This window comes from Merops nubicus, unplaced genomic scaffold (genome assembly GCF_000691845.1).
Source record: "Merops nubicus isolate BGI_N331 unplaced genomic scaffold, ASM69184v1 scaffold23762, whole genome shotgun sequence".
NCBI lineage: Eukaryota > Metazoa > Chordata > Aves > Coraciiformes > Meropidae > Merops > Merops nubicus.
The window spans coordinates 33,418-44,859 of NW_008593863.1; the positions used below are offsets into that span (position 1 = coordinate 33,418).

Consider the following 11,442-nt stretch of genomic DNA (forward strand, 5'->3'; position numbering starts at 1 on the left):
TATGGAAGCAGGGCTGAGACTTGCTGCTTTTCTGGTGGTGCTACTCAACAACTCCTACCCTAGTATGTAGGTTAGGTAGGTTAATAAGGTCTTTATTTAGACAGTCTTCTCTGGCAGGTAGCTTCAGGGAACAGCCTGAAAATTCATGGGATATTGTGGTGCCCTGCAGTAAGGTCCTACTAACTGTGGTGCATTTGAGTGATACAACAGATTACTGGATTTGAAAGTAGAGAAGGACCTGTTTTGTCACTTAATCTCTCCAGCTATACATAACTGATCCCTTTGGACCATATACTAGTTTTAAATTTTGCAGGTTGCAATAGCCATATCATTCATTTTAGTCATTTTACAAAGGTGAATAAATAACTATGTTCCGAAATAGATTTTTTTTTTTCCTCTTATGTTTTCTTTGTTTTATTTTGGTACATTGTTAATTATTAATTTTTTTGTCTCTCTGCATTATCCCTTTCCTCCCTTGGTCTGCATACCTCTCAGATTAAGTGTTTGTCATTTTAAGATTGGACTTTCTATCCTTACTTGAGCAAAACTTTAGTGTGAGCTTTCTTTCATTAAATACTAAAGAACCAGGCTCTAATTAATTGTTTATTGAGCTATAAATGCAAACACCCTTGCTTTTGTTTTTTCTTCATAAATTAGTTTCTGTAACTTTCTCTTGGTGGTTGTTTCTGTTTGAATTGCCTTTGCCATAGCATTATCTAAACCAGAACTCAATATTCTAGAGGTAACCAAACCATGTAAAAAGGTATTACAGTGAACCAGTTGAGTCATCAACTCCTCATCTACAAGTCAAAGGTCACTAACTTCACCAGAAGATGGTTGTAATAGGTTGTAATTAAATGTACTTTAAAAACTCTGAAAGCATCCAAATAATGACGACCTCAGTGTTTTTAAATGCTGTTAATCATCCAAATACAGGAAAATGGAATATCAAGTCCTTTATTACTAGAGAAATCTGGTCAAGTGTTACACCTGTAAGCCACTTTAAACAGTTATTAGGGTTCAAACCCACCTCCTGCTGCACTCTGGGTTGCAGGAATTAATAGATTAATAATTTCATGTAATTCAAATAAGATACTAATTTAGTCCACCATAAATTTTAATTACACTTTGCAATACTATTAGTGGCCACAGAGTTTGAAGCCCTAAAGTAAACGGAGGTTATTCAGAGAAGTTTCATCCAACACTTCAGCCAGTTATTACAGGTCATAAGCCATTATATACTGTTCTGCATTAATAATACAGTAGTAATACTAATTGTCCAACAGACGCAGTGGGCCCTATTAAACAATGGCTTATACAGCACATTGATTTGAAACTTTTAATTTAGCTATCATTTTCTGATGGGAACATCAGATACCTACTTTTTCCTCAGATGTGCAGTAACTTGAGTAGTGTATCCTTTCAGCTAAAAGGCTCTTATGAATCAACCTCCACAAAGTGTATCTCAAATAATACAAATTCAGTGGGAGTCTTTGGGTTGCCTATGTAAAATTGGTGCTTGAATAAGAAAAAGATTTATGTAATCTTCTGTTAACTTAGGAAAGCTATATGTCACTCCCATGATTGCAAGGAGAGAGGTGTAATTAATCTTAGAATGAATTGTATTCTTTTATGTGAATAATCCAAAGATTTTTTTTTAATGTTTTTAATTGCTAATGATGTATACATGCTGGGAATCCTCATTCAAAGTAGTGGTTGTTTCTCAGAGAGCAGAATTTTTAAAACAGTAGGTTGTCTTTACTGGGAAGATGGATCTCCGTAGCCTCCTGTCTGCCCAGAATGTTTAGTGATTGCCTGTGTCTGCAGAGACTGAAGTCATGCATGTTCCAAATCACCGAATTTACATCCTGTCTATTTGTGCAGTGCTTACGATTCTGTGCTGAAGCTCATCTTGATTCTGGTTAGCTTTCTCTTTTCTTACTCTACTTAAACTCCTGCACTCGCTGCATCAGATACTCTCCCACGAGTCTGCTCATTCTCTATCCTGCTCTGTTGATTTATCTCATCTCTTTTTGTGTCATCTCTTCTCATTCCTTTTCTTCTTGAATCCATGTACCACCATCCCTGGAGGTATTTAAAAGACGTAGTTGAGCTTAGGATCTTGGTTTAGTGGGGGCTTGGCAGTGTGAGGTTCAAGTTTGAACTTGTTGATAATAGCATGGTTTGGATTGGAAGGGATCTTAAAGATCATCTAGTTAAGGTCCTTTCTAGCCTAAGTCAAAGAATGTTAGGGGTTGGAAGGAACCTCTGGAGATCGTCGAATCCAACCCCCAAATGATTCTATGATTCAATGATCCACTTCTCTTTTGCAAACGACTTTCACGTAATCTCTGTTTCCATTTTATCCCAGCAAAGTGAGCATTTCTTAAATTACTCCTTCTTTCAACCTTGCTGGACTGTGCTGGACAATGTACTTGCTGTATCTTCATCCCACTTGTCCTGTTCTAACCACTCAGGAAATCCAGAATCTTATGCTTTTGGGAAGGTGCCAAGTGCCACAAAACTCCAAATATAACTGTTAGAAAGCTGCTAGCTGCTGATAACCAAAGACTCCTGCTAAAGTATTCTGATAACTCTTCAATCCTTAGGCACCCTGCTGTTACGTCTTGTAAATGGATTCAACGAGAGCTCAACCAGCAGCATGGTGGTGATGTTTTGGGAGAGTGAAAGTGGGGGAGTGGGCTGGTGCAGTGTTAAAAGGGCTGAATGCATGATGTAATAGCATGATCTTTCTTCCCACCCAGTCTACCAGTGTTGAAACATGAAGATTATTTTCTGAGGACACCTCCAGTAAGCAAAGCCTCCAGAACTCCAGGGAGCAGTGTTTGGAGCAGTTCAGGGCAGAAAATGGTTGGGTTTGGTGCAAATGTGGAAGATGGACGAGCCCTTCTGAAGCAAACAAAGAAGGAAGGCAGCATGTCAAGGAAAGGTAAGTGGAAACATACTGTGTCACAGGGGCATATGTGTGCTGATGGCATTGAGAAACTGTATATGTGTTCAAGAGCATATCAGTAAAATAAGCAATTAGAGGGAGAGGACTGCAAGTTGCTTAAAACAACCCAAGAGAAGGTAGCTACATTTAAAATAATAAAAAGCATAGAAAGCCTTATAAATAACAAGCCATCTTCTTGGCTGGTATTCCTGATGGAAGGGAAAAAATAGCCCTTTAATCTCAAAAAGCTACTTCAACAATTCTTTTTACTTTCCCAGCAAGCAAAGAGAATAAGTGCAGTGGGACTTGTTCTTGAAATGTAATCTTCTTCACACTCTTTTCCTCCCCAGTAATGGCTCCACCATCACAACCTGATATTTTGCCACACAGGGATGTCTGTACAGCTAGAATCTATCCTGCTCTTAGCTTAGCAGCTCCACTTAAGGAGCAGAGAAGCAGCCTTTCTTAGGAAGAGAAAAGGTTGGGAACAAAAGCAGCTTGGATGTTTCACTGCTGAGCTTTGAACATAATCCTTGGTTCAATTATGAGCTAGCTTTTTTTTATTTTAACTTGTCAGCCAGTTTGCCGTATATGTCAGCATAAAAATAAAGAAAATGGTAAAATGAGAAGAAATGTGGTGCAGTTCTCAAAGGAACAAATAACTTGTGTTATTGGTTAAGACCGTACCAACATTAAAAAGCAGTCCCTGTGAAGAAACTTTCAAAAGGGTATCATCAGCCTGGACCCAAACAGTGGCTGAGGTTAATCTCTTCCAAGGCACAGCTACAAAAGTTGGAAGCCTGTAAAGGGCTTGTGTCCAAAAAAATCAATTTCTAATTTGAAACAAAATCATTTTTGACTAACAGGGGTTCAGGACCCATTACTTTTGCTGTATAGTCTGCTGACATTTCACACTTTCTGTTGTGCACAATGAATCCTAATAGTCATTTTATAACATTGCTACACCAATCAATTTAAGCAAGAGAAAGCCGTTACAATTCTGCAAAGTTTCAGGGGCAATTTTCACTGATGGTTTTCTTTTATGTTTTTTTTTTTTTTTTTTTTTCTTTTTTCAGCTATCATTATTTTTTTTCTTCTTTTTTCCTCTTCCTTCTCCCCCTTTCTTTTCAATACTGTAGTGATGAAATTGAGATTTTTCACAGTTGGATGATGGGTTTTGTTCCTTGGATAGGGATAGTCTCCCCAAAAGTAATTTGTTTTCCATAGATTCTGGGGGAAAAAAATCCAACCTGGCCTCTTCTTCATTCATTCATTTCATTTTGTAGTTCTTAGAAGAGTCACAGGCTACACCTGGCTATTGTACATAGTAATGGAGCTGCACCTATGCTGATTTAGTGACTGTGGTGGTCAGCATAACATCTGAAGATGAGGGGTATGTTTCACAAACAGTGGGATTGCTGGCTTTGAAGATGCAGAGCTGCGTGGTAAAATTTAACTTACAAACATTGGCACTTGCTGTGATACCAGATAAAGTTCAGAGAAATGCTTTCAAGCTGTGGAACAACCTCAGGTCTATTACTGATTTGAATGGCTTGTTTATCACAAAGCAAATTACCTAGCACTTATCACTGAAGTTGAAGTCTTCTGTATTTAGTACATTTTTAATTGGCTTCCCTCTGTTATATGTTTGGACTCCTTTAACAAGCATACAGACATACTTGTAAAGTGTTTTCCATCTTTGGGGATCACCAGGGCACAAAGTTTCTTCATTCTAGTTAGCTCTGGACTTAGCTATATGATTGCCCTTGCTTCTGCTGGATCTTCCCAACTGGTTGCTGACCTGGAATTTCTGCTTCAGAATTTATATTTTTATTAGGAAGCAATTATATAGCATCTTGAAAAAATAAAATGAGGGATGCTAACATTCTTTTCCCTGGTGATCTTTATAAAAAATATGGTATTTGCTTTTCTGTGTCTGAGTGCTGAGCCAGCAAGCCTGGGGGTCTTTCTCAGGCCTGTTGTGTCAATACAAAGTGAACCTTCTACTGCAGTGTGTTTACCTGAGCTCTAGTGAAGTCATGCAGTGTGGGGAAGGGGAATTATGTCATCTTGAGGCATGAAACTTTTTGTTATTTAGCCGTATACCTTAAGGTGGCCTTTTGGTCAGAAAACATCAGTGCTGGGTACGGTGTACAGAAGGATGTCCATTGAAAACTTGACAGTCAGATGTTAGCCTATTGCCTCAGAGGTTTATTTTTTTTATATTTGCCTTGATCTGTCTTGCTGATTTAAATTGTATATTCTTCAGGATGGGGATTGTCTCCATCATACCTTAGTGCAGTGCCAGAACTGAATGTGAGTCTTTGGGCTCACTGTACCACTGGGAATGGTGCGTGTATCTGGGAGATGGAGCATCTCATGATAGTGTCCCTCCACAGCAACATAAGCAGTTGTAGCAGATTTGGTGGTGTCTTACCTACCGTTGTTTTCTTAGAGAGTTTGTTTTGGTTGGTTTGTGTTCGGATTGGGTTGTTTGGGTTGTTTTTATTTTTTTTTAGAAGGTAAAATGATTAATCAGGAAACCATTTCTGTGCTGGAATGGTGAAAGGATATATAGCCCTCAGGACTGCTCATTTACTGTGAGTTCAGTGAGTTTGGAAAGGGTGATTTCCTACTAAACCCCCTTTTCCTTTTCCCGGCAGAGGTTTAGTACTGGGGAGGAGAGCATTGCTAACCTGTTCCTATCACCTCACGGAGTGGAAGGGAAACTTCTGCTCTCTTTTCAGGATAGAAGCTTACTGGGTCAGCTTAGGCACTCAGCTTTTTGTTCTCTCACTGATGCTTTTTGTCTCTTGTTTCTTGTTTGTTCTTTGATTTTTATTCCTGTGCTGTAGCAGGTGTTTGTGTCTTGTAGCCAAACTTTTCTAGCTTTACCAGCAAAACTTTAAGCAGACAAACTAATCCTCGCGTCTTAGATCTTTTCAGCAGTAAATTGTTTTTATTGGTGTCACCAGCAGCTATGTCAGTTTGTACTAAAATCTAACAACTTGCCTAGTTAAAAAGTGCTGAAGTACAGAAATGTGTGTTTCTCTCTCTTTCTGCCCTGGGAAATTTTGCTTTTGGGCTGGGAAACTAAACTAGATTCTATCCATTGTATTCGGCAATATTGTGCACTTCTCTGTGCCTCTGTTCAGTCTTCCTCTTCACACCTTTCCTGAAATATCTCTGCATTGAAACAGAAAAAGAAATATTTTTCCCTTTCTATCTTGTTTGGGTACATAACATCTGCATGACACTGTATAGCATGCACAGCTTTCCTTTCCATATGTTAAAGAAAAAGCCAAAGAAAGAAAATTATTTTCTCTCATAGCATCTGTACTTTTCCAGGGGCTGATTTTTTCTTATATTGTTTGTTTTTCAGTAGCGTTTCTAATGTAGCTTCTTAGGGTTTCAGGATCTGGAACTTATTCCCTTGAGGGAAGACTCTTTCCTACAATTGAGTAGAGCAATTAGTTAATATTAGTGAAGCGCTTTGAAGATGTGAAGTACTATATAAATGTTAAGTATTATGAATATTAGTATTATTCAATTAATAAAGATTTCTTTCATGATTATCAACCTAGATTTCCCATTGCTTACTTTCATCCCATTACTGCTTGAACCAGCTTCAGCTGTATTTCTTATTTTTTAGTGTTTACATTTTCAAAATGTAGACTGCTTTATTTCCCCACTTCCTTCATGTTTTGGTTGTCTGTTTCTCAAGCAGCAATATGCAGCTATTTGAATTTGCTCAAAAGAGTCTTTAATCTACTATAAGCCATTCTTACACCAAGTTAATCAAATTGAAAATAGTATTCTTAACATTACCATTTAGAAGATACCTATAATTGCTTGGGGAGTACCCTGACTTGCAAGGTTACGGCTAGTTTGGTTTTTGCTATTCTTTGCTACTTCAGGTTCTCTCAATTTGAGTCAGCATTTAGATTATCACACCATATATGAGCTTTTTTTTTTTTTCCAGGGGTGACTGTGTCTATTCTTTTTCCAGGTTTCTTGCTTCTCTAGATCATCTGCAAGGTCTCCTGTCTCATACTGTCTTCCAACACCTGCAAATCTAATTAATTTGCTGTCATTTGTATCACCTCAGTTCTCCATGACTTTTCATAAATAATTACCAGTCACTTCATAAATTCATTAACTAATTCCCTTTCGCCCTGAAATATATATCCTTCAGACTAAAGAATTTGTATCTTCCCCCGCCACCCCCCCCTTCCACCCCTGTGGTAATTTCATCAGCTTTATATGGGCAGGTATTATACATCAACATGGTCTTCATTATCTCCTGCTTGCCAATAGTCTTTTTTTTTTTTTATTTTTCCTCATAGTATATTTTAAAATTAGTGGTAACCTGGCCATTTTAAGATCATTATTGAGTTAATCTTCTTCATGTATTCATAGACCTGCTTGCCCTTTGGTGTTTCTTTTCCCTCAGCTGACTGGCATGCCTTTTTCAATACATATTTTTAAACCTATTTTTTTATATATTCATTTATTGAGGATTTCTTGCTACCCCTGTTTTATATCTGTGCAGGCTAACAGCCTCAGTATATTCCTGCTTAGTTCCTTTTCTTGTTTTTTATTTCTAGCCCTGGTAATATTTTCAAACTTGGGTCTTTGAACAGTCCCCTTGAGGCTGTATTGGCCACTTCCGAGTCCATATATTTCCTTTTTCTTAGAAATACGTCTGCTTTGCTATCAATGTGGTATGTTGACAGTGTGCCAGCCTTTTTTTATATTAGGAATTGAATATATTCTCCCATGATCACCAGGTTTTTATTACTTTGGTATTAGTTTCTTAAAATCCAGCTGCCTCATTCCACTGTCATGTGAAATGACTTCTAAATATCTCTTATTCAATCATAAAGCCAGAAGTCTAAGCAAGATGCTTCCAGTCTTTATATGCATACTCACTCTTCTCATCATGGACTGGCACACTGTCAAGTTACCAGGGACACACAATCAACACGATATTTGTAAGAGTTCTGTCACAAATAATTAACTCTTTGTTAGGTGATGTTTTTTCATTGCATAGTACTGAAGCACAATGCATTATAGCAGGGCGATGAGAACGTATTTTTTTTTCTCAGACTCCCTAGAATACACCTTAAAATGTGTGGATTTACTATATTGTATATCTTTGTATAAATCTTAAATCAGTGCAGTATTTTATAAAATGTGAATCCCTTGGACGTCTGTAAATTTTATGCTGAAGCTGGAATTACAGCCTTTTTGGGTTTCTTCATGTTTCAGCATGGATCATAGATAATGTTGCTGTTCACAGAGCTGAGAAATATTTGGACATGACAGAATTACTTAAAGAGCTAAACACTAATTTGACTTTAAACTTTGCTGAGACTTGTAGTTTTCCCTATTTTTACTGTTTAATTAAGCAATGTTGGTCGGACAGAGCTAATTAGGCTAGATTAAAAAAGCCCAACCCCACAGGCTTTTGTGTAGTAGATCAGATTACTCATGATTTGCCTATTCTGCTTACTTCTAACTACCTGTATGCAAGCTGTCAAACTAATTCCTATCTCTAGAGCTTCTCAGATAGGTGGGTGAAAGTTGGAAGATGGGTGGAAAACTGGCTGGACTTCCAGCCTCAAAGGGTTGTCACTGGGCTAGCGCAAGCCAATTGCTAGTGGTTAGTTGCTTAACACTAGCAACCTGGACAATTGATCAAGATATACACCTTCAGCACGGCTGCAGGTAACATACCTAGGGCAGCAGTCAATATGCTGGAGGGTAGGGACCCTAACGGGCTGGGAAAATGGTCTGAGAGAAACCTGTTTGGCTTCAGTAAAGGGAAATGCCAGTTTCTTCAACTGTGTTGGACCAAACTCTTTAACAGGACCAACTGGGTGCTGACAACCTGGAAAGCAGTTTTGCCAGAAAAGAACTGTACATCCTGCTGAACAGCAAGTGAAACAACAGTCAGCAGTGTGCCTGTATGAGGAAGTAACCAGACCTCATACTAGGCCATAACTGCAAAAGTGTGGTCAGAAGGTTGATGAAGGGACACTTCTCTATGATTGGCTCTAATGAGGCTGTATCTGTAGTGCGCTATGTCCAGTTTGGGGTTCCACAGGACAAGGAGAACATTGACAAGCTGCAGGAAGTCTAGCAGAGGCAAGCAGGGCAATCAGAGGGCTGGAGCATATAACCTACTGGGAAAGGCTGAGAAAGCTGGGGGTGTTCAGCCCTAAGAAGACGTGATTCAGTATACATCCTCCTGTTCTCTTCAACTGCCTAAGGAGAGGGTGTAGAGAAGAAGAGATGAGACTGTTCTTGGAAGATGTCAGCAACAGAGCAAGACACAATGAGAAAATGTTACAATTCAGGAAATTCTAAATAGCTATACAGAAAACATTTTTCACTCGGAAGGTGGTCAGATACTGGAACCAGAGTTGTTGCCCAGAGAAGTGGAGAAATTGAAAACATAACTGGACAATTGCCCTAAACCTGATCTTGTTGGTCCTGCTTTGAATGGAAGATTGGATTGCATGACCTCCAGACCTCACCTTTCACCCTTGGTTATCTTGTAATTAAAGAGTTACTGGGAGGGATAAGAAGGAATGGACTAGCAGTTCTATTTTATTTAAAGAAAAATACTGTTATAGTGATATTTACACTTGGGAAGCTAACATCTTGTAGCATGTCATGAGAACTGCATCTGTGAAACAAGCTGAATCCTGCAGACCACTATGAGAAATGACAACACTGCAAGTCTGTCAGACTTTAGGCAGTAAGATGGTGGCTGTAGAGTGTGACTTATTCTACACATTTGATTGTGTGGCCCTGAAATGCATGCTATGCACAGTACTGCCAACTGATGATTGCCCCTGAACTGTGTATATATAGCACTCCAAAAATGCTGCAACTTTTAGTCTTGGTATTCTGTGATAATACAGAATCATGAAACATCTGTCCAAAACTGACTAGCCTCTGATGTCTGGCACATCTTCTCTTCATTCCATAGGAACAACTTCAGGACCTAGGAAGGATGCAGCCACGTCTCCTGTGCTGATAGGCAACAGAAAAGAGCTTACAACCACAGCCACATCACCAATCCAGCATGGCTCTTCACGGTAAGCTGCTAGGTAACCTCTGATCTAATGCTCTGCAAATGCAACCATCAAACTCTCCTAGATGCAGGGAAGTGGCTGAATTTCTATGATATTTCATGTTAGCACGAGCTGGATAATATAAACTCAAAACTGCTGTATCCTTTTGACATTTATAGTAAGCTTTAAATTGCCTGTTAAAATAAGAAAAGCAGGAATATGCCAAGTTCTAACATTTTAATTTTACTTAGATTTTGAACAGAAAGTTTTTATGTTCCAAGTCGTGACACATTAAATACATTTGTAAATAATTTGAATGGATGATGTTAACGCCTGTTAGATTTAATATTCATTTGAAGATTTTAATCCCTCTGTATTTGCCCCGCTCTCCATATTTTATCAAATGGCATTTCTTTTAAAATGTTTTGTACCAGAGTTATTTTATGTTTAATGACAAACCAACAAAATCGCATTAAGTCAGCAGTTCATGATTATACTATATATCTGCACTAAATGCACTGGAAAAGCAACATTATCACTTCTGCTCCAGTGAAGAAAGCAGTGCTGTTGTTGCACTGAGAAGTCTAAAACAACTTGCCTTCTTTAGGCAGGATTGCAATTCTGGTGCTAGGTGCCTTGAAGAACAGAATATAATCCTTGCTTTTCTTTATCATGTCCCACACTTTCTCATAATAAAATCTTTAGTTAAGCAACAAAGTAAATGCAGGTTGAAGTACGAATTTTACACCACTAATTAGATGACTTTGTGCAGTGGGGTGAAAAGAACGTATGACCATTCATAAGAAGAGTTAAATGTTTCTTGAAGAACGAGAGGGCTTGAGTCAGTTTTAATCTTCTCTTGGCCCAGTGGCCTAGGAAAATGTATGCTTGATATCATCCCTGTATTCTTGGAAGCAGCTGGCAGTTTATTTCTATCTTCTGAGAGAACTTGTGATATATAATAGGTGAAAAACCACTATCAATATTGACAAATTTGTACTTACTTGCTATGGAAACACTTTTTTTTTTTTTTTTTTCCCCCTTCTGAAGGAAGGGATGATAATTCTGGGAGGATTTAAGAACTGGGATGGATTGGGCTCTGCTTCCCAAAAGTAACTGCATGTTTAAACAAACAGAAACTACAAGATTGCCTAAGCATTTCTTTTAGAAGCAAGAGTTACCTTTGCAAGCCAATAATATCAGATAAATAATCTGTAAAGATACTGCTTGATACTGTCTAACAGTGATAAGTTGAGATTCCATTCAAGCACTGAAGAGTAGATATAATTATTCACATCTTACAGCAACTGCTCAGAAAGAGGAATTTTATTCAAGAGGATTGATGGTCCATTCTTTTCCACAGAGGGGAGTAAAATATTTGTTGAAATATGCTGTTAGAAATCA

The 11,442-nt window shown here is 38.2% G+C and overlaps 1 protein-coding gene across 1 annotated transcript in view; it reads left to right on the forward strand.

The window, feature by feature from the left end:
- The window catches only part of KIAA1328 (KIAA1328 ortholog), a gene marked incomplete at both ends in the record, with an annotated part of 33,413 nt that extends 23,351 nt beyond the window's left edge, over positions 1–10,062 (forward strand). Inside the window, 2 exons of the mRNA XM_008935551.1 lie at positions 2,766–2,950; positions 9,954–10,062. Of these exons, the coding sequence (XP_008933799.1) occupies positions 2,766–2,950; positions 9,954–10,062 (294 nt within the window). The remainder of the gene's footprint in view (positions 1–2,765; positions 2,951–9,953) is intronic.
- Positions 10,063–11,442: the final 1,380 nt, after the last annotated feature.